This window comes from Colletes latitarsis, chromosome 11 (genome assembly GCF_051014445.1).
Source record: "Colletes latitarsis isolate SP2378_abdomen chromosome 11, iyColLati1, whole genome shotgun sequence".
NCBI lineage: Eukaryota > Metazoa > Arthropoda > Insecta > Hymenoptera > Colletidae > Colletes > Colletes latitarsis.
This window is the reverse complement of record NC_135144.1, coordinates 6,825,332-6,851,396: the sequence shown is the minus strand read 5'-3', so window position 1 is coordinate 6,851,396 and position 26,065 is coordinate 6,825,332. Positions and strand designations below refer to the sequence as shown.

General features: G+C 33.0%; 3 protein-coding genes across 3 annotated transcripts; 2 read left to right on the top strand and 1 right to left on the bottom strand.

Annotated features, from left to right (window-relative positions):
- Positions 1 to 4: 4 nt before the first annotated feature.
- Manf (mesencephalic astrocyte-derived neurotrophic factor) lies at positions 5 to 1,401 on the top strand. Its single transcript, XM_076776772.1, has 5 exons — positions 5 to 167; positions 535 to 633; positions 723 to 847; positions 935 to 1,076; positions 1,161 to 1,401. The coding sequence occupies exons 2-5, from the start codon at positions 549 to 551 to the stop codon at positions 1,334 to 1,336; spliced, it is 528 nt and encodes a 175-aa protein (XP_076632887.1). The 5' UTR covers positions 5 to 167; positions 535 to 548; the 3' UTR covers positions 1,337 to 1,401.
- Positions 872 to 25,949, bottom strand: LOC143348234 (sushi, von Willebrand factor type A, EGF and pentraxin domain-containing protein 1). The gene is made up of 32 exons (XM_076778233.1): positions 25,752 to 25,949; positions 24,322 to 24,609; positions 23,330 to 23,585; positions 22,259 to 22,456; positions 21,722 to 21,886; positions 19,118 to 19,300; positions 18,329 to 18,541; positions 17,136 to 17,336; positions 16,544 to 16,792; positions 15,380 to 15,628; positions 14,713 to 14,925; positions 13,851 to 13,945; positions 11,953 to 12,259; positions 11,671 to 11,883; positions 11,448 to 11,609; positions 10,551 to 10,847; positions 9,819 to 9,961; positions 9,664 to 9,763; positions 9,243 to 9,456; positions 9,018 to 9,174; positions 8,807 to 8,896; positions 8,347 to 8,456; positions 8,094 to 8,266; positions 6,276 to 6,490; positions 5,988 to 6,195; positions 5,457 to 5,630; positions 5,058 to 5,149; positions 4,859 to 4,995; positions 3,696 to 4,581; positions 3,145 to 3,304; positions 2,878 to 3,066; positions 872 to 2,543 (listed from the first exon to the last, which is right to left on the bottom strand). Exons 1-32 carry the CDS (start codon positions 25,947 to 25,949, stop codon positions 2,374 to 2,376), a joined length of 6,705 nt encoding a protein of 2,234 aa, XP_076634348.1. The 3' UTR covers positions 872 to 2,373.
- Positions 20,103 to 21,645, top strand: LOC143347545 (uncharacterized). Its single transcript, XM_076776773.1, has 3 exons — positions 20,103 to 20,233; positions 20,986 to 21,106; positions 21,502 to 21,645. The coding sequence occupies exons 1-3, from the start codon at positions 20,103 to 20,105 to the stop codon at positions 21,643 to 21,645; spliced, it is 396 nt and encodes a 131-aa protein (XP_076632888.1).
- Positions 25,950 to 26,065: the final 116 nt, after the last annotated feature.

Sequence of the window (26,065 nt, the reverse complement as noted above, 5' to 3'; positions counted from 1 at the left end):
AGAATCAACGTGTATAAAACGAAGCGTGAAATAAACTAATGTAGTTACAATAAGATTCTAATTGAAATAATAAACGCATGACTTAGAAGTTTTAGTGCATTTGCATTACGAGTTAACAAGAATATTTTCTACGTAATCTATAAATTACTTTATTGGCGCAGCTGCATGTAAGTTGAACCCTATCGTTACCTTGTTAACCTGGTAAACATAATAGACATAAGCAGTCTTTCATTAATTCGTATCAGGTTTTAACGTACTAATATCAAGATTACTGAATTCGTTTCGTTCTCGTTTAAATAAATTAATTTGTATAACTAGTGTTTTGTACGAAATTCAAGTTTGGTAGAAATAATTGTTTTATTGTGATACAACTTTAACTTATATTTAAAGAATAATTTGTTAATATTATGTATTTATATTATGTTCCTAATATTTTCTTTAGATTTAAATTATATTTTGTTTTATAACTAGTTGTACAAATTTCTACAATTTTAGATAGAATGTAATTGTATTTGATTATTATTCCCTGTGCAGAGTATATATTCACAATGAATAGTTCGTTACTGTTAACATTGTCCATAATAATTAGTGCAATATGTGCTGCAAGTGCTTTAAAGAATGATGAATGCGAAGGTAATTAAAACCATTATGTTGCTTTTTTTAGTTGACTTCCTACTGTTTATCTATTATAATGGTTTTATTAATTTTTGTTATTCTTACAGTATGTATATCTACTGTGGATAAATTTGTGAATACTATAAGCGATGATGTAAAAAAAGATACCAAGAAAATAGAAGCTGCATTTAGAGAATTTTGTAAGGGTACTAAATCTAAGGAAAACAGATTTGTAAGTACTTTTAATAACAATGAATAATAACTTACAATAACGTTTTTAATAGATTTACATCTATGATAATTGAACCTTTTTTTACAGTGTTATTATTTAGGTGGTTTAGAAGAATCTGCAACAGGTATTTTAAGCGAACTAAGTAAACCTGTATCGTGGTCTATGCCAGCAAGTAAAGTATGTGAGAAGTTGAAAAAGAAAGATGCTCAAATATGTGACTTACGATTTGGTATGTATAACTCTAATAATTTCTGCAACAATAGCTATTTATTTTTGTTTTCCATTATTGAATAACAATGTTATTTAATTTCAGAAAAGCAAATTGATGTTAATACAGTTGATTTGAAAAAACTTAAGGTGCGTGACTTGAAAAAAATTTTGAGTGATTGGGACGAAACATGTGATGGTTGTATAGAAAAAACAGATTTTATTAAGCGAATTGAAGAATTAAAACCTATGTATTCTCATAGTTCAAAATCAGAACTCTAAAATGTGTTCAGTGATGTAGATAAATTATTGTTAGTATGGCTAAGCTTTTGGATATTCTTTTTTTTTTACAAAATGGTTAACAGTATTTAACATACGTATATTCATATCTGAGTATATGTATAAATATCATTTTGTAAACAATTCAATCGAGGGAATTCTTTCTGACAGATGTATGCATTTAAATTTCGGTAAGAAATATTAAACATTAATCTTTAAATTATATTAATTAAACAACATCTTAGGTATAGTTCGAAGTAATTAGAAATATCGAGCAATGAAGATTTGTTAATGGTTTTTAGTGTAGCCATGCTAATACATGTTGAATATCATAAAAGGTGCTCCGTTTTTACCATACCAATGTTAGACAAATATATGTGACTCAAATTTTTCATACTACAAATTATTTTCATGTTTTTATCTTTCATTGCTCTTCCTCAGATATTCTGATACAGTGCGTTTTATACATACGAATTACGTACATATATATTGTATGAATCCTATTTATACCAAAATGCAGTGTACTATATCAACAGATGTGTATATGTGATGATCTATTAATAATATGTTGTTATATATATTCATTCTTTTACTTTTCTGTTACATTTAATTCATACAAGTGCTACTAATTTCTGAAACATACTGTTTTGTCACAACATTTTTTACTATTATATGCAATAATACATAACCTTTTTACATCAATAAGAAGTTTGCTTTTATCAAGACAAGTAATAAAATTAGAGGTCTATCAAATGCTCAGTATTATATATATATTAATAACTACTTGCAAGAACCATTTTCGCTCAGTTTCAAAATTATATGCATAAATATAAAGAATATTTTGAAAATAACGGTAAGATTCATTATTAGCAGAATTATCACGCGGACAGTAATATTATTTTGTGAAAACATGCTTATGAGATGTAAAATGGAAAAGTATTATAAAATATTAAAAATTTAATAAAAAACTCAGATGATTTGCCACAATGTTCTAATTTTACATACACATTGTTTTGTAATTATATTAAGAATTTCCTTTGTTAATTTTTGTCACAAGCTGGTAATTCACTCCAATGTCCATCTGCTTTGCACGTGATGAGACCTTGCTTTTTGCCATTAGGACATACATAAGTTAATTGATCTTGATATAAGTATGAACGACCATGAATAGTAACACCGGGAGGAAGTTTTGGTTTATTACACGAGAGTTCTGTAAACATTGATCAATGGAAAAATACAAAACAGTTTTCTTCCGAAATAAGCAATCCACTCGGGACCGGTCAGTTGTTTATTACGGATCTGGTATACTATTCAGCTTGACGTAATTTTTCGAAAAAGGATAGTATATGACATGCCCTCTTATTCTGTCGCTAAACGATGTCACTGTTCATTCAACCGTAAAAATTTATAGTTTCACGAATCTCTCACTCTGCGGCCGAGTTCAAATAAAGAAGAGGAGATAGCGAATTGCTTATTTCGAGTCAGAAAACAATTGCTTATTACGGATCAAGACTATACTGTATGTTATACGATATTGTACTTACTTGAACATTTACTGTACATTCTAGACCATTTTCCATTTGCAAGACATCGTGCATTTGGTTGTCCGAACATCAGATATCCAGGCAAACATTGATAAGTGACCATGTTACCAAATGAAAAATTTGCTGCGTTAACATTATCTTCTTTTAACACTGCATTTATAATTGTTGGCGGTTTTCCACATGCTACAGCTAAAATTAATCTTATTTACTTAATTTCTTTTATAATAATAATTAACTATACGACTATAATAATAACTTTATCCTTACGTTTACAAGAAGGAATAGCAGACCATGTACTGTTTGGAAAACAGACCGATTCTTCATTACCTTCAAGAATATAACCATGGCGACATTTGAAAGTAATAGTACTGTTTATAGTTCTTGAATAATTATTGTTATTGCCAGCTATGTATCCATATTCTGAAACCTATCAGTAACTGCAGTTTTAGTTTCTTTGGTTCATGTTCCACGTTTTTAAAAGTAGATTGATCAAAACAGTAATATATTATTAGAGATACTTATTTCACCTATATTTCATATTAACTGTCCGTTGACGAAGGTGGGTCAATTTTGACTTGGACGCGGTCTTTATCATCAGACGATTTATAAATTGTTTAGAATATTTTTAGTCGGAATATTAAACATCGAATTTCGAGAAGAAATCAAGCTGCGCTGTTTTTTAAAAACTGTTTACAATATTACACAATAATAACAAACATAAAAATACAAAATGATAAAGAACATTTCGATTTATATTCCTTTTAACAATTTCCACGTTTCGGCTTGTGCCATAATTTTGAGACAATCTATATACTTACTTTAGCTAAAGGGCACATCGATTCTTGACAAAGAGCGTCCATCCTATTATCGAATAAATCTTCAATTATTGTGTTATTTAATTTTAAATGGTCAATATTCCATTTTCCATTCTTATTGCAAGACCATGTCAAATTGGAAACAGATTCATCAATATCTCCATCATTCAATTTAATTCCAACATTATTCTTGCAGGCAAGAACTATTTTCTTCATATAAGTATAGCCTTCCACAAAGTATTGCACATTTCTATAAGAATCATTAATAGGTTCTGCATTGTCCTTTATATTTTGATTGTTCCAAATTTTATCTTCATTAAGACGTTGAAAAAGTGGATGATCCAAGATAGGGCATTCACGAGGTTCACACGACGAAATCGTTGACGACCATTCTTCATTCTCTGTGCAAGTTCTAACGCCATCTCCGATTAATTTATATCCTGCATCGCATTCTATTAAAATTTGAGATCCAAGAACGAAATGCGATCCCCAATCTTCATTCCCGTCGAAATTGTCTCTTTTTGTACTTCCAATTTCTACACTCGTAACGTTAGACGACTGTTTCTCGAAAAGCTCGATCGTATCGTTGTTTTGTATTTTCAAAAATAGTTTGCCATTATTTACGTTTCCGGGCCAAGGACATTTCAAAGGCACACAATCGGGAACAAATCCAGCCCAACTGCCATTTTTCGTGCATTGAAGTCTAAATTCGGTCAACAAATTATGGTTGCCCTGAAACTTGTATCCCGAATGACAGGAGTATGCAACGATATCGTCAAAATAGTAGCTTCTTTCGAGAGTATTATTAATCGTCTCGAAGTTGAGGCTCGTCGTGGAAATGTCATGTAAATTGTTCGAACTAGCAAAGGTTGCGTAGCCATGTTTGATTCTGCGTAAATAGCGAAATAAAATTTATTTATTCACGATACGATAGGTTCTTGATTGTAAGTTTGAGATTGACAAAAATTATGCCACCTGAACTACTTTAAAGACCATTTAAATTATTTGGAAGCTGAACTTAGAGTATCTATTTTCTTTTTAACAAACATACAGTGACGATGATCAGTTGAAATCTGATTAATAGAACTTGATTACTTACTTTTTCCGATAGAATTGTTCAAAACTTAGTTATTCAGATAAAAGTTACAAAATTATTAGTAGCTTACTCTTTCGGTGGTAGACATCCATAGACCACACACGTTGGTCTCTCGTGATTCCATATTCCTGATTCCAGGCATGTTAAAAATTGTTCTCCTACTAGACGAAATCCGCGATCGCATTTGAATTCGAGCTGCTGTCCTACCTGAAATGAAATTTAATAAAAGGTATCGATGTTATTCAATAATGAATATAAGTGATTCATACTTGCAAAATTGAAAGGTCGTCCCTTTCGTATTCTTCAATCACGTATTCGATATCCCCGTTTTCCGGTGCCAATAAATTTTTACACGTCTTCCCTGTTAAAATAACGAAATAAATGCCTTAATTGTTGTTCGATAAGTCCATGAAAAAATGAAGAAAACATAATTATTTTGGGACGGATGTGCTTCATTTTTTTAACATAATCTCCTTTGAGTTAGTCAAACGATACATGTATTAATATAGTATGATTTGTTTAATTCTTCAAGAGTAGTCAGCAATTAAAAATAATCTCGATACGTATTAGCGATGTCGTTTCTTAGACTATGCACTTTATCGAACAGCATTCGTAAATGTTATTTTGCTAAATTAGAATATGCTAAGGCCAGAATTAAAAATCTTCACCTATGCAGATCGGAGGTCGACCACTCCATTTCCCGTCAGCATTGCAAATTCTATGAGGATTTCCTCGAAGTTCGTAACCATCCAAACAGGAATAATGTATTTCGTCGCCGAAGAAGTACGATCTTCCTTGTACGTAACCCCGTGGAAAATATCCCGGAAAGCCACATTTTCTTCCTTAAACGAAAATTAATCATGTCGTTCTAAGTTGTTCCGTAACTCTTGTAAAAGAAGAGTAAAGGCTCAACCGATAATAAAAAAACATTAAATGTTAAATTAAAAAAGTAATTCTTGAAACGACCTTTTTCGTTAACTGTATTTAGAAAAGAAAAAAATTCACTTTTTTTAAAACAAAGCCTCCGACGCAATTTCGTTTCATTTCGAGCTATGAAACTTCCCTGACCCAATTAGTATCGTGCTTTTCTGATCATTCTGTACATGAAAGCTTACAAATTTCTCAGACATCTTACATATTTATCGTAAAGCGGACTTTCTAACGGTGTTTCTGTAAGAACAAAAGGTTTTTTATCTTACTGACGCAAACTGGTGTATAGTAGCCCTCCCATTGTCCTTGTTTAAGGCACTTAATTTTCAAAGCTGGATACTCGTTGCCGCGAAATCGCACCATGTAACCGGTGTCGCAGTAATAAGTAATTTCGGACGAGTCTTCGCTGACGTTTATGCTACCTTTAAACGGTGCGACTGGTAAAGGGCAACCGTGGCAAAACGGGCTGCTTACTATCTAAGAACGTGAAATATTTCGTAGAGTATTCGTGGATATACGAAGATACGATTTAAAAAAAGAAAAAAATGCACAATTACCGCAACATCGCCGTGCACGTGTTCTTGTACCTGCGACCATGAAATTACGTTACCGTAGTATTTTTCACAGGTATTGAATAAATGTCTCACGTCCGCCGCTGTTAAAACTGTGCTCCAAATGTCCAGCAAAGTTAATTTACCCAGAAAAGACTCCGACTCGGAAAATCCGCCTCCAACGCGATCTTGTTCTTGCCCGATGACGAGAGTTCCATTACCTAATTGTCAACAATATTATTCAATTGTACGATTAAAAACATTCTTACAGCAATGTTAATAAAAGAATCGAGTTTGCTGATCCAGAGAAGTTCTCAGGAATGAGAGTATTCCTTATCTGTTTCACTATCAACGAACATCATTGTTATGGATATTATATTTATTATATTATATTTCCCGATATTTTTATTATCTGGATAATCCGAATATTCGAATATTTGAAATAATAATAAAATACTTCATTATGTCTTTATATTTTTTTTTTTACCTGCATATTATAAAGATATGTAATATACAGGGTATTCGGCCACCCCTGGGAAAAATTTTAATGAGGGATTCTAGAGGCCAAAATAAGACGAAAATCAAGAATACCAATTTGTTGATGGAGGCTTCGTTAAAAAGTTATTAACAATTAAATTAAAAAATTTCAAATTGTTTTGGAAAAATTATTTTCGGTTGCGGGGGTCAATTATAATCATTTTCGGTGAATAGACATACCTTCGAAATTCTACCCAATTTCGAGAAAAAAATTCGAGTAGGTATTAAAATTTTTAGACGGAAAAAAAAAATTTCAAATCACACTAAAAAAATTATTTCCGATTGCAAGGGTCGATTATAATCATTTTTGATGAATAGATATACCCCGGAAATCCTACCCAGTTTGGAGAAAAAAATTCGAGAATGTGTGAAATTTTTCAATAAAATTAAAAAATTTTAAATCGTTCTAAAAAAATTATTTTTGATTGCAGGGACTAATTATAATAATTTTTGGTCAATAAACATATCCTCGAAATCCTAACCATTTTCGAGAAAAAAATTCCTTACCGAAAATATAATTTCAGGCCAAAAATGCTTCCCGTAAATTTCATGCGAATCTTTAAAACACTATAACTTCTGAACGGATTGGACGATTTTAATGTTTAAAAAGCCAAACGCCGCGTATTTTAGTGTAGAATATGTAACAATTATAAAAATATTGGAAAGGTTGTTCCTTGGCCCCGTAATGTTAGAAAAACCCCAAAAAAATTGTCCAATTTTCAAACAGCCATAACTCCTATAATAGTGAACATATTTCAATGAAATTTTTTCCTGAAGTAGAGCCCATAGGTACCTACAAAAAAGTATTAAACAACTTTTCTGTAGGACGTCAAGCGAAATTATTAAAAGTCAAAAACGAATGCTTAAGAAAAATCGACAGGGGGTAGGTGCCTAAATTTTTCGGTGAAATTGAAAAGTTTCAAATCGCTCTGGAAAAATTGTTTTCGGTTACGGGGATCAATTATAATCATTTTCGGTGAATAGATATACTCCCGAAATCTCACCCACTTTCGAGAAAAAAATTCAGTATTGGCTGTAACTTTAAACGTTAATAACTTCTTAACGAAGCCACCATCAACAAATTGGTATTCTTGATTTTCGTCATATTTTGGTCTCTAGAATCCCCCATTAAAATTTTTCCCAGGGGTGGCCGAACACCCTGTATTTCGCTTGATTATAAAAGGCAACAAACATTATTTAAGATATGTCTTCGACTATTCAGAGTAAAAAGAAAATAAGAAATATTTTTATTTAAACTTTTTCAGTCTATCGATAAAAAGTTATTACTTTGAACGTTAGTTCCTTTTGCCAAGCGAGTCCCATTGTCCTTTAAAAGACCATCCATGAATGTATTCCAAGAACCATTTTCGTTTTCCCAAGTAACGCAAATGAAATGCCAATATCCATCGTTGACTTTAATATCAGTAACCACTTTCTGCCCATTGATGTATATTACGAGCCTACGAAATCGAGATATTAGTGTGTCTTTGGTATTAATTTATAATGTATTTCATTTTTTTCACAAGGAATATTTTGTTACCCGTTATAGTCAGTTATGGTAAAAGCGTTGTCGTAATAGCGTGTTGCGTATGACAACACCGTGCCATAATTAAACGTGTCCCGTGATTGCAGCCACATACACGCCGTTAACTAAAGATTGATATTTATGTGAAGTAAGAATACATTGAAAAAATATTAAAACAAAAAACGTACAAAATCTTAAAATAAAATTTAATTGTCCGTATTCGTATATTTAATTATTAGGTTGTAACCTAGTATAAAACATGATATTTTGCAAATGTAATGGCTGGATTCAGCCTGATTAAAAGTACACAATACCTAATCGATATTTAAGTTATTTCTGAACTTTCAATGAGACGACTAACGTAATATTTTATAATGATTAAAAAATAATAATCGCATAAATTATCATTCGGCTCCTGTTGCTTCATTTTATTTATTTCTTTGTTATCATTATACCGGTTGATATGATTTACTACCTCCAAAAGATTAATCGAAGGGCCTTTCATACTGACATAGTCTGTCGTTCCCGATTTGGTGAAGTGTATAACGTAATCGGATGACAATTCTGTAAACAAATAGTACGTCTTTGAAGAGACAGAGCAAATAGAACAATACTTTTGCTTTAAAGAGATAAAATTGGTACCGAACGAACGGAACTACATAATGATTGTTAAGACTATACTTTCCAGTTTCGCAATTTCGCCCTTTAAACGGTGCAGGGCAGATGCACGTGTAATTAGTAATCCTGTCGAGGCATTTTCCATTGTTCCTACATGGAAGGCTTCTACAGTGATTCACAATTATCGAACAATTTTCTCCAGCGTAGCCATCGATACATTCGCATCTAATGATCAATGAATCGTAATTTTTCCACAAAAAATATCCACTCTAAATTTATTAATCGGTATTCACCTATAACTCAGTCGTGTCGCATTTTCTTCTTCGACGTTCACGCAGTACGAATTCCCATAACACGGGATCCAATCACAGGGTAAAAGATTGCAATGACGACCGAGGAAACCAGGTTTGCAAATACATTGCCAGGTTTCGTCGACAGTGCGACACGTGGATCCTTCCATGCACGGTGAAGGATTGCAGTGATCCACAGTAATTTCGCAAAACTCCCCTGAAGAACATGTCTCGATGAAATTCGAAATTCTTTACCCCAATTAACCCATTGCCATCATTATCGTATACAGTGAGGAGCAGAACTAAACACATACGTTTTCAAATATTTGTATTTAGATAGAATAAAAATATATTTTGCAATTTTTCGTACGATATAAATGGGTTAACTGTTCGTAATACTCGTTATATTATTAATAGATATCACCTTCAAATCCGTCCTTGCATTCGCAACTATAATCGTTTCCAGTGCTCACGCAGGTACCATTGTTTTGACAAGGATTAACAGCGCATTCATCAATGTGTATCTACAAATTGTCGTATCAATTGTTAGTACATTTTTGTTCGTAACGTTTGTATTACCTCACAATTCTCTCCTGTGTATCCACTTTTGCACGCACAAGTGTAATATATCGTGTTGTTTGAAAGACTTTGCAGGTTGCACGACCCTTCGTGCAGACAGGGCGAAGAATCGCAAGGATTTCGAAACGTCTCGCACTTTGAACCTAATCAGATTTATTTCGTTCTTGATTTGTTCGATGTGATTTAAATATCCAACATTTATCGCAGAATTGGAGGGCATTCGCCTACCGACCCAGGACACAAAATTACAAGGGCATCGAAAGAAGATTAACGTAAGAACGAGAGAAGAGCTCTCAAAAGAAAAATGGAAGCAAATTATACACATAGAGTGCTTCCTGCAGTATTTTATTTTTATTAAAACCACCTGATAAAAAGTTTGCTGTCGTCGATAGCAAAAACATCAACAAAGAAAATGGAAAATAAAAAATCCTAAATGTTTGGAATAGCTGAAATTTGCTATGGAGTTTTTGTCGAAAGTGCTAAAAGACCAATTTTATTCTTTTGTTTGCAATAAAATAGTTTTACCCAAAAGCCAAGTAATAAGAATTTTTTAACATTATTCAGAGGCTCAATTTTTTGTGAAGAGATTTTCATTTGTCCCTTCACTTATTGAACGACCCTCGTAGATTTCTCCTGTCGGCGTAGAAATAATTTAGAGTACGAAAAAGTAATAACACATGATCAAATGTTGGCAATTTATTATAAAAACGATAGAAGATATTGCATACTAACCGACGTAGTAGTCAAGACACTCGCAACCAAAGTTGTCCTCTTCTTGTATACATTTTCCACCGTTCAAGCACGATTCCGATCGACAAACTTCAGCATCGATCTCGTACACGGGTAGGCAGTTATTTATATCCTTGGATCCACGATTTTCCGTGGTGGTATTAGTTGGACATGACAGGCAACTAATTTGCCCGTATTCCGGTTGATAAAATCCAATATCGCACATTAGACAAGGTTCGAGAGCCAAACGCGTGCCATGATGGCGTTTCTTTCGAGAATAGTATCCTGGTTTACATAAACCTAGAAGAAAACAGATAATATTCATATAATTATTATCATTACGCTACATTTTGTTAGAATTATTTCCCTATGTTTGTCAATCACAATGCTTTACAATTAACAGAATTTTATTTTTTATCAACGAGCAAAAGAGCAAAGGTAACCATATTAATTCCCTCTCGTACGATTTATCTACAAGTAATTTAAATTTATATTTCAATCCAGAAAAAATATTTTAAACAAAAGTTGATCAGTTTGTGGCCGACTAAAAATTGTAATATACAAAATTTCTAACATACTTTTCTTTTAATCTGCGATAAAACGGGGAAAAAATTGTTCGTCAACTTTGAGAAGGGCAATGCAAAGAGGAGTCCTTTTTCTACAAACACATTGTAAAATAAATGGCAAAACAAATTAATTAGTGTTCGTAAAGTCGTTTGAATATTTAAGAGCAGAGACTATTATTAATTCTATTCTTGAAAGTAAGAGTAACGAACTCGTAAAATTTTTGAGAAACATCTCTGTCGTATAATGTGTCTTTACAAAGTTCAAAGATTGACAATATTTTACTCATGAGTGTATATAATAAAAGACTGAATTTTGATTCGGAACAATGCTTACGTATACAATCTTGCAAAGATTTTGCATGCATTCTTTTCGTGAAAGTGTACTCGGGACAACGTTTGCACTTCAAAGACCCACTAGTGTTCTCGTATTCCCCGAAAAGACACGGCTGGCATCGTTCGGTCGAGGAATTGAAAAAAGTACCCAATGGACATTTCACTGCAATTAAAAAAAACTATCAATGGATTGTTAACGAATTATAATGACTGATCTTATTCACCACAAGTATGCTTCTTCAGAACACTTCCTGGTTCGCAAAGTTCCTGAAAATTCTTGAAAACGAGATGCAGATTCAGCGCAAGCTTCGCGATTTCTTGATTGGTCTTGTCGTTCAGCAAATTTAATTTTCCAGACTTGGTCATTGATTCGATTTTCTCTCTCAGTTTTTGCACCCCCACACGCGGGTTTTCGAAATTTTCTTCGATTATCTTTCCTACATCGAATAACCGGATCGATGAATTATTCGTGATCTTTTAAAAATCACCGAAATGCGAATACTTACCTAGGAATTTGAACTTTATTTCAATTTTCTCTTTCTTCTTTTTCATTTTTGCTTTGTTTCTGTCGGTGTCGTTATTCGTTTTAACGTCCCGTTTTGATTTTGTACCGATATTTGCAAATAATTCTGTACCAGGAACATCGCAATGTTTAAATTCCCTTCGTTTTCTTAGTAAGTTTGAGTAGGATGTGTTGATTGGTGACACATTTTCCTCGCATTCAGGATCGAAAGTAACGAGGCTGCACTCGATATCGTTTCCGCAAATGTCGAATAACGTCGATCTTAAATCGGCAGTAATATATTCGCTCAACTAATTGAAATAATAACAAAAGGCATGTTCATGTTTTACTGCATATAAAAAGTGAACCGATGTTTGTCGCGGTTAATTATACAGGGTGTTCGACCATACCTGGGAAAAATTTTAATGGGAGATTCTAGAGGCCAAAGTAAGACGAAAATCAAGAATACCAATTTGTTGATCGAGACTTTGTTAAAAAGTTATTAACGTTTAAAGTTCCGCCTGTAAAACGGCAATCTGCGAACATGCTAAGTGAGAACCACTATCATGCGCATGTAGCTGTATGCAGATTGCCTATCTACAGGCGGAAATTTAAACGTTAATAACTTTTTAACAAAGTCTCAATCAACAAATTGGTATTCTTGATTTTCGTCTTGTTTTAACCTCTAGAATCTCCTATTAAAATTTTATATGTAGGATAATTGGACTGTATTTACATATGAAGTGATAAAAATGAGGAATATAATCACAATTCTCTGGCCACACATTACATTTTCAGTAAAGAATTTTTTTCTTAAAAATGCGTGAGAATTTCGGGGGTATGTGTATTTACCAAAAATATTTATAATTGACCCCGACAACCGAAAATAATTTTTCCAGAGTGATTTGAAACTTTTCAATTTTACGCACCTACCTCTGTCAATTTTTCTTAAAAATTCGTTTTTCATTTTTAATAAATTTGTTTGACGCTGTACGGAAATTTTGTTTAATACTTTTTTGTAGGTATCCATGAGCTCTACCTCAGAAAAAAGTTTCATTGAAATATATTCACTATTGTAGTAGTTATGACTGTTTGAAAATCGGACCATTTTCATGGTGTTCTCCTCACTTTACGGGGTCAAGGAATAACTTTTTCAATATTGTTAAAATTTCTACATATTCTTCACCAAAATACGCGTTATTTGTCTTTCGAAACATTAAAATTCTTTAATCCGTTCAAAAGTTATGATGCTTTAAAGATACGTTTGTAATTTTGGAGTGACATTGCTGGCCTGAAATTATATTTTTGGTAAGGAATTTTTTTCTTGAAAATAGTTAGGATTTTGAGGGTATGTCTATTGACAAAAAATGATTGTAATTGACCCCTGCAACTAAAAATAGTTTTTCCAGAATGATTTGAAATTTTTTAATTTCACTGAAATCCACATTCTATTACAGTTATTCGGATAACCGGGTGCCATATAATCCGAACACTACTGTACCAATTTTTTTGATTTCCCGATAAGCCATTTCTGAGATATAAAGCGATACACAGAGGTCGACATTCGTACGTTTCATATTTTTGGACGTGGAGTATCTAAAAATATCGAACAATACAAAATACTGGAGGGAGAGAGACAAAATTGAAGAGACTGCGTGCACGTGATAGTGGTTCTCACTCAGCATGAGAAACTCTACAGTCTTACAGATTTGTGAGAACCACTATAGCAGTTGTTCCTCAGGCGTAACTTTAAACGTTAATAAATTTTTAACGAAGCCTCAATCAACAAATTAATATTCTTGATTTTCGTCTGATTTTGGCTTCTAGAATCTCCCATTAAAATTTTTCCCAGAGGTGGCCGAACACCCTGTACAATTATTTAAACGAGGAATCAATATTTACTTCACGGAGCGTCGTTTGGTTATTGCACACAGTCGAAACATTTCCTTCCAATACGATGCTTCCTTCTTGGGACACAGTTTGCGGTGTTACTGATTCTTCACGGAGGCATGCAAAGAACAATTTTTCATTACTTAGTATCTTTTTCGTCCTATAACAATCATTTTACAGCGGTTCGTACCCTGTTTTTTCCACGGACCCCTTTTAACAGTCTAATGGAGTTCATAGTTCCTTTTATGCAACGTTCTTCAAAATAACGTTCTTTAATATCAGTTAAATCAATATTTTTCATGAAAATAAGATAAAAACTTATACAAATCCTTCGAGACTTTTTTAATTTCAATTCTGGCAAATTTTTGATTTTAAGATAAACGGGTTTACCCTTGATCAAGTCTTTATCTTCGATGGAATTTTTATTAGACGGGAAAGGATTATGGATCCACGTTCAATTTTAACATCATCGAGATAAAAATAATTTTTAAAAGAGTTCTGTAGTGTTTCCAGATGTATGGAAAATTCATTTCTTAAAAAGGATATTATTAGAGAATTATGAATTTCAATTTTGCCTTAACGAAGTACTTTTATCAGCATTTGAAATACGATTCTTTCCGATAACAGTAGCTTAGTTAAGAAAGCTTGCAATTTCTCTGTATAAGACATAATTTTCGGTTCAGAACATTGAATTTAAATATTTATTTTAGTCTAATCGTAATGTCAAAGAATTGAAAAGATTAAGTTTATATTTCTGGGCATAATGTATGCTACGAAAATAAATATTTAAAATTTCTGCGTCCAAGTTTACGGGGTACGCGAACCACAGGTTAAGATCTACTGTTATATTTTAGAATTGTCATAAGAAACGTACCCGCGCAATCGGGAAAGTAACTTTCTTCGGTCCAACTTGAATTACTCGTGTTACAGTTTAATTGCAATGCGTTTTCCACGATACGAAAATTAGGGATCACATCCGCAAATCCAAATCCTTTTTCACACCCTATAGTACATTCGCTCCTCTCGATCGACGATGACGAACAATTCGAGTAACCATTCAAAACCTCTGGAATTTCTTGACACACGTCTATCGATCATAAAAGTACAATATTCATAAATATAACAGATAAGGATCGTCGTTTTATTAAAATACTAATTTCTTAATTATTAGATTGGCAAAAATCGTGCAGATCTTGTGCATAAATTTTTCAAACCATATTCTTCAGAAAAATGCAAAACAAAATCAATTTTTCGAAGAATTCTAGTAGAATAAATAATGCAGTAGAATATCTCTGCGTTTCGACGCTTCGATTCCTGAAAGGCCAATAATAAAGATCTCTTGATCAATATTTTACAGAGACACAGAGGGATTTTCACGAACGAGGAATTATAAAGTTAGAAAATTCATTATTAAATAAAGATATTTCCCACCACGAAAAAATTATTTTCTATTTACATACTATGTTGAACTTCTTGACCAATCTAATACAATCTGAATAGTAAAATAATGAATTACTTTATTCAAGCAGTATGTTTGATACCTTTTATAGTGACGTTCAGTATGCAGCTTACTTTATTATCGTATTTATCGATAGCGTCATATATCACTTTTGTTAATCCGATCGGAAATGTGCTTTCTCCAGGATAATAATTTTGCTTCACTCGAACTGGTGCTTTTGAATTATCGTAAAACCCAGGCTCGTCCCAAGTTACGTTACTTATTCCAATTCCATTGTCAGTGAAAAACACTGGGGGATCCATGCAATTTTCGACCATCGGCGGTTCTGTGTCTGAAATAATCGCAAAAGTAGATTTACGCTATAATTGCGATCTAATTACACTATAACAGGTGTCCACGGTATTAAAAACTTAGAAATAATACAAATCCGATATAAAATAACTGGCCATCAAGATCTTTTTCTTATGCTAAGTTTCTGATTTATTCTAACAAACCACAAATTGTCGACGATTTCGAAGCAAGCATCATTCGTGATATTGGTGAGATACAGCCTGATTTAAGTGCCAGAATGACCAAAAATTGAGTTTTTCTAAGTGATATTATATTTCACTTAGAATGTACATCAAAATAAAACAGCGAACACCAGATTATGTTTTGTAGTTTTCTTTTTATTTCAGTTCAAAATTCTATTACTTTTATTGGGAAACCCTGTACAGAGTGTTAGGCCACCGGTAGGAAAAATTTTAATGAGAGATTCTAGAGGCTAAAATAAGACGAAAATCAAGAATACCAATTTGTTGATTGAGGCTTCGTTAAAAAGTTATTAACGTTTAAAGTTCCGCCTGTAGAACGGCAATCTGCGTGCATGCAATAGTGGTTCTCACTCAGCATGAGAAACTCTACTTAGTGATGTATCGACAGCCTCACAGTTTTCTGAGTGAGAACCACTATCACGCGTACGCAACCTGTTCACAGATTGCCGTTCTATAGATGGTACTTTAAACGTTAATAACTTTCTAACGAAGCTTCAATCAACAAATTCGTATTCTTGATTTTCGTCTTATTTTGGTCTCTAGAATCTCCCATTAAAATTTTTCCCAGGAGTAGTCAAACACCTTATATGTATGATCGTATTTGTTTTTCTAATTCATCCCTAAACTTCTTTATCAGAAGAAATATGTTTTTATTATACAATAAACAATTTTGGCTGTAAGAACATAAGTAGGTTCAGAACTGCTTAACTTACCAATAACTTTGACTTTAAATTTGCATCTGGCTTTATTCCCAGTTACATCTTGCGCCACGTATATTACTGTGCGCGTACCGATTTTCGCTTTCCAAGGAAACGTAATATAAGGTTTACTCCAGATCAAAGGAAACTCATCCGCATTGTCGAATACTGTTGGTGTTGTCCAATTAACGTATGCATAATTTCGTTTTGGTAAGCTCATTGTGACGATATCTGGTGGACATATTATCGAAGGTGGCGTTTTATCTACAGAGAAAATTAATCATAATTATAGAAGGCATGTTGCATGGAAAAATTGAAAGAACAATCGCGTTGAACAATTCAAAGAACCAAAAATTCTATTTTTACTGTTTACAAGATATGTCCCACCTTAATCGACGAGCTTGAATTTTTCTGAAACTATGCAAGATATTGAGATTCTGTTTTTACCAACAAGGAATGTTCGACAATTTCAAAATTTGTTAAAACTTGAAATTTTTTAGTTTTCAAGCATACCTTGATACCAAAAAGCCTAATAAAAACACGATTTCAAATTCAAGTGTGTCGATTAACACAGAACACTCTGTACATTTGAAAATAATTAGACAACCTGTGCAACGATTAATACTTCGTCGTTGTGACCAAACTCCAGAACGTCCACCACATAGTCTGGTACGTGGGCCTTCGAGCACGAAACCTTTCTTGCACATTATCGTACAGTTTGTCGCAAACGGCACCTTTTCTGGCCCAGAACAATTTTCAGGTAATATTTCCCCATTTGTAATTTGCTTCAGAGGCTCGCACATTATTGCTGTAAATACAAACTAATGAACAAGTTATAACGACAAGATGTAGTTATAATAATTTATTATTCTTGTTAAATGTTATCGACTAACCGTTTACGATCATCATGAAAACTAAGCACAGAAAGTGTACGTTATACAACAAAAATAAATATATAATAAATATGTATATTTTCACATTAATGTAGATTATTCTATATTAATAATTTTAACAATGGCCACGAACGGTTTGTTGAAAATTATTAACGCGAATAATAAATTGCAATTGTTACAACTACATCCAATAAGCTTAATGAGTGTAAATATAGTTACACTCCAAGTTCTTTTTAACACTAAATTTACCAACACTTCATGCATTCGTACTATGACTGGTTTGATGACCAGTTCGCCTTTTTTTCATGCTGGAACTTCTTTGGGTGCATAGAGTTAAAGTAAATTTCAAAATAAACATAGAAGACAGTGAAAATTATAATAGTCGTTATGTTCATCGAATAGAGGATGAAGTGCCCTTTAAAACGAGTGTTCATACAAGTCGATAGCGTAATTAGTTCCGGAGATATAACAATTTTTGTTTCAAGTCGATAGTACGATTTGTTTACTTTTCATTGTTTACGTCGTGAGGTCAATGAACTTTCGTTACGACCTTGGCAAGGTCTTTGACCGCATGTGTTCGTAGTAAATAGTAAATATTACGTCACTCGGTCACGATTGTTACAACCCACGTTCGATAGAGAGAGAGAGAGAGAGAGAGAGAGAGAGAGAGAGAGAGATGGGTCCATTGCGTTGGACGGAGACAGAGATAATCGAATTAATAGAATTACTTTTCCATTAAAATTACAATATGTCCAAAACGGAAAGTCGGATCGACATAAACCAAAAATCATTTTAAAGGAGAGGGCTTGACAATTCTAACAGTGGCTCAGTTATGGAGAAAACACCAGTAGTTTCGGAATTGCACGCGTTTCGTTGAACTAGTTTCAAAATTGCAAACGTCTTTCACCTTTACAAGTCGCTTTGAGGCCGTCCCACTGTGACAAGGGCAAGCAATTACGAATTTTGCTCCCGCGAAGTTGATAACCGTTGTCGCATCTGAATTGACAACGCGCGTCGATCGGATATGCCGTGAAATTCTCTGTAATTAAATGTCGGTCCTCTTCGTTCTGACATCGCATTCGACCGTGAGTCGGAATTCGAAGCGCTGGACAAGTTTTCACTGTTCAAAAACGAGAGATATAAAATTATTAAAAGGTAACATTTTAGGAAAATGACTAGATTGATTTATTAAAATTATTAATGGAAATTAGGAAGGAAACAGACATGTAACAGTATGCACTGAATGTATCAAAATTATTGGTAAAAACTATCATAGCTGAATTCTTTAGAACGGTGGAGATCTGTTTAAAAAATTATGTGAAATTTTTTTTATCTGAAAGAACAAAATGTCTCAAAGAAGTCGTCAGTCCAAAATGTCCCGTCTCCTGAAAAATTATGTCATATTTCTAATCATTCCTAAACTCGTCTTATACAGGGTGTCTTAACATCTCCAATTATGATAGTATAAAAATTATTTTACATATACGATTTAAATGTTATCAAGAGACAAAAAATATTTTGTTTTCAAAGTCATCTTTTCGAAATTTACAAGGTCGATGTTTCATAAAGGCATAAGAATCTTTTGTTGAGTTTGCCCTCAGGAAAAATGTTTAAAATGCATTTTTCTTTAAACATGCCTTTTCTGAATTCGCCTTGCTCCTCCGAACGTCTTTATTCGTTAAAAAATTGGACTTACGCAGACATTTCGGTTCATTTCCAGACCAATTGCCATTTTTCCCGCAAAGTCGAATACTATCGCCTGTAAGATAAAAACCGATTTTGCATCTTATACCACAAGCTGCGTGGACGACGTTGCTGCATGCACCAGCTTTTACCAAGTATCCATTCTCAGGTATCTTCAACTTGGGACATGTTATAACTGCAAGAAATCACAAAACACGAGTAAACATTTGAAAAGGAAAGGAAACAGTTCGGGGAAGGCATTTTGTCGTGTATTAAAATATTTTAGAAAATATTAATTTATTAAATCACAATTGTCACAAAAAGTAATTTCAAGTATGATGATTTACTTCTTTCTTCATTATAAAAAACTTCACATATTTGCATTTGAAGCCGCCATCTTTGTTGAATCGCCTCTAACGTTGATTAATAACTTCTAACATTTTTAACAAATTATTGAAATAGCGCATCATTCTTAGAAGAAAACTTATCTATAAGAGAAAATTAATTAATATTTTGTAATAATAAAACATGTTTTTTGATAGTAAGTTATTGTATTAATACTAAAATATGTTGGTAATAATATTAATCAACCTACCCCAACAATGGAGTCAGTTGACTAACATAAAAAATGTCAGAAATACATTTAAATACCTTAATTTGTAATCACATTCAAAATGTAATCAGATTGTCAAGTATATGTTCCTCATAATATTTTGTCCAGATAAGTAAATAAAAAACATAAATTGAAAAATTAATTAACAGTACGTTTCTTGTAAGTTAATACATACATTTATGCATACTCGACATACATACGTTGTTTATAATAGTTGAAAACAGCTATAAATTTGCTAGTGCGTTCTTTTTCTAATATAGAGAAATTCTGTGCAATCTTTATGACACTGATTGACAATTTCACTTTAAACAAATACAAATTTTTTTGGAAATGAAATACAGAGTTTTTGAGACATCGTTGGGATCGCGAGATTTTATGGAACATAATGGACCCACGCTGCAACAAACCTCGCGATTTTGTTGCCAACTCCAGAAATTTAGCCGAGGGTGTACGTAAACAAAGGCATCTGCAGATAAAATGGTTTCAGACGTACGAATGGTTATTGGACGAACACGTGTATGTAAAATTCTTTTTGGGCAAATAATTAGAAAAAGCAATGACATGAAGAACCAAAACTCCTGATGGAAGACCAATTAACTGAATAAAGATACATTAGATATGATACAAAGTGTTTTATAAAACTCAATGGATTCTGAAAAGAAATTTCGTGCCTTAGATTTTTTGCCAAATACGTAAAATTATTTTATAACCTAAAGTTGTGTTCATTATTTACTATTTCAAGGCAACTAATAAAAGAAAAACATACTGATGGATTTATTATCTTGTATTTCACCAATTCATTATGAATGGTTTCTAGTTATTCAAATGAGCAATATAGAAAATCTTGTAATTCAAGTAAAAAATGAATTTATTGAATTAATAATTTTAAAGTTACAATCAACAAAAATAATGATATTCTAAAACTAAATTTTGTTTTAAGTTGTTTTTTTCATGAAATTTTTTTCTAAACGTTGTTCTAAAGCTTGAACGCTTATTTTAGGAACACTATGTATAATGAAAACTATAATGTTTTTTGTGTGTATTCGATAAATCACGATCGTGAAAAATTATTGTACCTTATTTAACCACATATTTTTAAATTAAATTTTCCGAGAAACATCGACAAAATAGTTGAAATGTAATTTGCATTTTCTTCTTTTTCCTGTTCGTTCAACAGATAGTTAGCGATTGAAAATTGAAATTCATCGAATTTCTTTATATTTATAATTTCACGAATCGAGGATACTAATCATAGATTGATTGTGTAGAAAATTGGAAAACGAATTGAAAAAACTTTGCAAAGAAAAGCACCCGATCATAGAGACTGAGACATTTGTTCGAGAAGAAGGGAAAACGTGTCTACCATTTCCGATTACTACGAGCGCTGAGGTATTAATAACTTTGATTATCTTAAGAATTAATCAAAGAACAGTACTTTTTAAAGTATTTTTAAAATAATACGATTAAATATAAACTAAATTCGAATATTTAATGTACTTTCAGTTATCAAACGTAGAAACAATTATAAGTTTCTTATTTATTTTATAATGAAGTAAAATTGTATTTTCGTGTTAAAAAATTAAAAGACGCATCGATGCATAAAAATAAATAAACATTCGATGGCATTTAAATTTGTCTTATGACATTTTTATCTCTAACTGTTTCAAACATAACTGGTCATTTGGTCGGTTATCGTACGAATACATATGTAACAATTTCAATACGATTGGTGTTAAGGGCAAAAAAAAAATATTAAATATTTCTAAAATACACTATTCCCATAGTACGGTTGGCTTGCAAGTAAACCAAAATTTCAACTGGAAAAATATGGATCTTATATGCCAGTGTACCCCGATCCTCTTCGCGATATAGTACATTTAACCGGAAATATACCTGTCCTCGCAGCTGGCAAAGGATTCCTTTGGTAACCACCAACGAATAAAATCATCGACAAATGAAATGAAACGATACCATAATAAACAATCAACTTTCACAACGTATTACCTTCGCATTTATTTCCGTCTGTCGTAAATCCTGATGCGCAAACGCAATGTTCCACAGAAGTTGCTGGCACTTTGATAGTCACATGATTGGCATCAGGGCATGATATGCACATGGATGTAGAATCACCAGATATTTCTTCAGAAGCATATGTACCGTTTGGACAAGCTGAAAAAGAACACCATTATTTTAACCGAGTATTCTTATCGTCATTAACACTAGAATTATGTGTACTTATTTCTACCAAAGAAATTAAAACGATTGAACTTGAAGAAATGTATAATGCAATGGAAATAATAAATAATAATCCAATCAAGTGTAACAATTTTTCATTTTGATCAGTTCGATAGCTCTAGTGTTAAATCATCGATGTTTGAATGGAAGTAACTTTTCACTATCGTTAATTCAAATTGGATCGGTGAGTTAAAGAATGGTGTAGGTTCAACATCAGCCATTTTCAAATAATCTCAAAAGTAAACATAAATTTAGAAACACACAGAGTTATAGAAGGTTAAATTCTAATTACATAGATAAACTCACGTTGACAGGATCCTTTGAAACCGGAGCCAAAATATCCAGTGGGACAAATACAAACGTAATGGCCGGTTGCAATTCCGCAGGCGCACGTCGCAGAATTGTCACAGCAATTTTGGTCGTTCTCGATCTCGCTAATATTTTGACATAAGAGACCGCAATTGTCTGGTATCGTCACTGGTACATATTTACCACTCCCCAAATCTGTCAACATTGAAACAAGACAAATTTATTTTCGATAAAGGAGACTTTTTGTTTCATTCGTTAAAATCGGTTTGAACCAAGCTAAACTTTCAAGTTACCGCCCTGCATATTTGTAGTTGTGTATGTCAAACGCAGGTAAGCTTATTTATGAAATCAGGTTTCAAGGTTCTTTACAAATAACGCTTTATCGAAATAAACTTCGCGCGTTCTTTTTCGTGTCTGCGCATGCGCCATTAGCGCAGATATTATAAACGTATCTCTCTATAACAGTAGTGAATGTTTATTTTTTAAGGCTGGATACATACTTTGTAAGATATCCGTTACAAAATATACAGAAATCTTATTTGTAATCAAGTTAAATCGAAATTAATAGTATTAATAATTTGCATTATAATTACATTACATTAAAATTCGATTCCTTAAATCTTTATAATTACGTTACATTTTAGTTCAATTTCTTCTGTATCTATTAAAATTCCTATATTATCGATATTTATTAATATTTGTATTAATAGCCCCACCCTTAATTCAAAACTGCACAAAGGCGATTTAGATGTCTGAAAAATTAGATTGTCGTTTAAGAAAACGAAATTGATCTTCGTTTGACTTTGATGTTCCCACCTAACAAAAAAAGTTAAACATTTTTTTATTAAGCATGCCCCCACTTTTACAAAGAAATTCTAGATTGGTCTCGTTGTTGAGATTTGTAACGTTTTACTGCAGTCTGATTGCATCATCAGAAGATTTAATATTAAGAAACATTTTAATGTCATCCGCAAATAGTAGAAAACGACACTGTTTGTTTTACGTTGAAGGGAAGGATCCGTAAAATAAGGGTTATAACTAGAAATGTGCAAGACTATGTCAACTCACCACGGTGCAGCGCACGTCGTGCAAGGGCTTCAAATTCGGCGAAACTGTCGAGAAAATAACTGTGCGTGTATTCTGGAAGGCTGGCTATATCGTGAAGCTCCTGCACGTTGCCCGTTCGTATTCCGAACGTGAATATTGTTGCACCAACACTTTTCAACAAATTCGCTGCCGGTCGCGGATCGCCGCCATTGCTGAACCCGTCCGTTATAAGAAACACTGCTTTCTCCGCGTTCTGTTGGCCTTTCTCAAGAATTCTCTAACAAATAGTTTTTGAAACGCTTCGAAAATTAGATCGAAACGCAGTTTAACCAACAGTAATTAACGAAAGGAATATTTTATCATGAAAATTCGTAACTGAGATATACAGTGTAGGGCTATTAGGTGTACAACTTTGTTTCCGCCATTTTCCAATAGCTGACTTTAGCGATAAGTGGTGGTCGAAATAAATAGATCATAAATGTCATTCAATTAACTTGGACATCTCTCAACATACCTCCATAGAAACATTAGTCGATTTGTGTCTGCATGATAAAGTTATTCTCGATTGAAAATGTTAGTTTACGAGCCAAATTCTCGTCATTTGCGGGAGGTTTTAATTTTCTGCTTCAATATGAAGAAATCTGCGGCTAAGGCTCATCGACTACTCTCAAGTATTTATGGTGAGGCCACTATTAGTGAAAGAATGTGTCGTGAGTGATTTCAATGCTTCAAGAACAGTGACTTTGACGTTGAGGACCGACATAGCGGTAGAAGAGAGGTTTTCAAAGATGCAGAATTGGAGGCATTACTTGATCATGACTCGTGTCAAACTCAAGAAGAATTGGCGCGATCATTGGGAGTGACTCAACAAGCTATTTCAAGACGCCTCAAAGCCATGGAAATGATTCAGAAGCAAAATAATTGGGTGCCGTACGAGTTAGAGCTGAGAGATTTCGGGAAAAAACAGCGGAAGCAAAGTTGTACACCTAATATAAAGGTGAAAAAACGCTTACAAGAGCTTCTATAAGAGCGCCACGTGTATACGTTCCACCACCAGTGTAGCTAATGTTGTTTAATTGTTTATTTAACAAAAAGCACTTGTGATCATTGTCACCGGTACGAGATATCTGATCAACGTTGCGTCTGATGTTCCTTTTTCCACCGAATGTTATGATCGCAACTCTGGCAGCCGAGGGTTCCACGATAAAGTCGGACAAAAGGTTTTTCACAAAATTCAATTCGCTCTGGAAATTTTTCAAACCGACGGATCCCGAGGCATCGACGAGGAATATCAATTCGACCTGACAAATATTTTACATATGATTTCAATCGATCAGCATCGCTCGTGAACAATTTTGCTAAAATTAATGGCGTCTACCGTAAAACTTACAGGGCTACGTCTGATACTTTGGAAAAATTGGTATCTTTTACGTTTCATTCTTTCGTAGCTTGGAATTTTTTAAATATACATAAAATATATTAAAATTTGTTGAAAGTAAAACTATAAGTAGAAGAAAAACTGTATTACAGACGAGGAACGTACCAGTGCCATAATTAGATACAACATTTGTAATAATAAATTACGAACTGAAGCGAATTATAGAATAATTTTAAACTATCAGGTCTGTCCACTAATAAAAATATTTACAGAATCATACCGTATTGTTTGATTATATTTTTTAAATATTACATACAAGGTGTTCGGCTAACCTTAGGAAAAATTTTAATGGGAGATTCTAGAGGCCAAAATAAGACGAAAATCAACAATACTAATTTGTTGATGGAGGCTTCGTTAAAAAGTTATTAACGTTTAAAGTTCCATTCGTACTGAATTTTTTTCTAAAAAGTGGGTAGGATTTCGGAAGTATGTCTATTCACCAAAAATGATTGTACTAGACTCAGGTAACCGAAAATAATTTTTCCAAAACGATTTGAAATTTTTTTTTTCGTCGAAAAATTTCACACCTTCTCGAATTTTTTTTTCTAGAAAGTGGGTAGGATTTTGGGGGTATGGCTATTCACCAAAAATACTTATAATTGACCCCCGCAACCAAAAATAATTTTTTCAGAATGATTTGAAATTTTGTAAGGTAATTTTTTAATATCTTTTTAACGAAGCCTCAATCAAGAAATTGATATTTTTGATTTTCGTCTTATTAAAATTTTTCCGAGGGGTGGCTTAACACTCTGTATACTCTACGCTTACAATGATCATATTATGACTGTTCTGCAAATATGACGTTATTAGTGTTAAATTCTTTCAATTAGTCGTTGCTATAAATATAAAAGAACAAGTTGTAACTTTAAACAAATAATTTTATGCGACGAAGAAATTATTATTGAGCATATTTAAATGAAACGTGAAAGAAACGAACATCAATTGTGTGGAAAAAATAATTCAGTATCTAATGGGTTAAGAAAATCTAACAGCATGAACGATTACCTGGTCGGTTTGACTCTTCAAACGATCGATATGAATTTTGAAAATACGCGACAAAGTGTCGGCCTTGTTTTTGAACATTTTCTTGGCAGTCCCGAAACTCGCGGTCAGCTCGCGCCAATTTGTATTTCTTTTCTCGCCGAAATTGAGAAAGAACGGCGCCGTCGTATTTTCTTCGTTCGGTTCGATGTTCAACCCCATGTTGAATCGAACAACATCGTTGATAGATACGATCGATATAAACATACGGGACAACAGTCCAATTAATATGCATTTCTTGGCGATCGGACCGATCATGCTTGCAATTCGTATTTACG

Excerpts from the sequence above, each read along its gene's own strand:
- Manf (XM_076776772.1), top strand. The coding sequence starts at position 549 with ATGAATAGTTCGTTACTGTTAACATTGTCCATAATAATTAGTGCAATA. Across the intron at positions 634-722 it reads AAAGAATGATGAATGCGAAG|TATGTATATCTACTGTGGAT; the intron begins GTAATTAAAACC and ends TTATTCTTACAG. Across the intron at positions 1,077-1,160 it reads AATATGTGACTTACGATTTG|AAAAGCAAATTGATGTTAAT; the intron begins GTATGTATAACT and ends ATTTAATTTCAG.
- LOC143347545 (XM_076776773.1), top strand. The coding sequence starts at position 20,103 with ATGGACCCACGCTGCAACAAACCTCGCGATTTTGTTGCCAACTCCAGA. Across the intron at positions 20,234-20,985 it reads TGGTTATTGGACGAACACGT|AAAATTGGAAAACGAATTGA; the intron begins GTATGTAAAATT and ends TTGATTGTGTAG. Across the intron at positions 21,107-21,501 it reads CGATTACTACGAGCGCTGAG|TACGGTTGGCTTGCAAGTAA; the intron begins GTATTAATAACT and ends CTATTCCCATAG.
- LOC143348234 (XM_076778233.1), bottom strand. The coding sequence starts at position 25,949 with ATGGGGTTGAACATCGAACCGAACGAAGAAAATACGACGGCGCCGTTC. Across the intron at positions 22,457-23,329 it reads ACGACGTGCGCTGCACCGTG|ATTTGGGGAGTGGTAAATAT; the intron begins GTGAGTTGACAT and ends CAATGTTGACAG. Across the intron at positions 5,631-5,987 it reads CTATACACCAGTTTGCGTCA|GAAGAAAATGTGGCTTTCCG; the intron begins GTAAGATAAAAA and ends TTTTCGTTTAAG.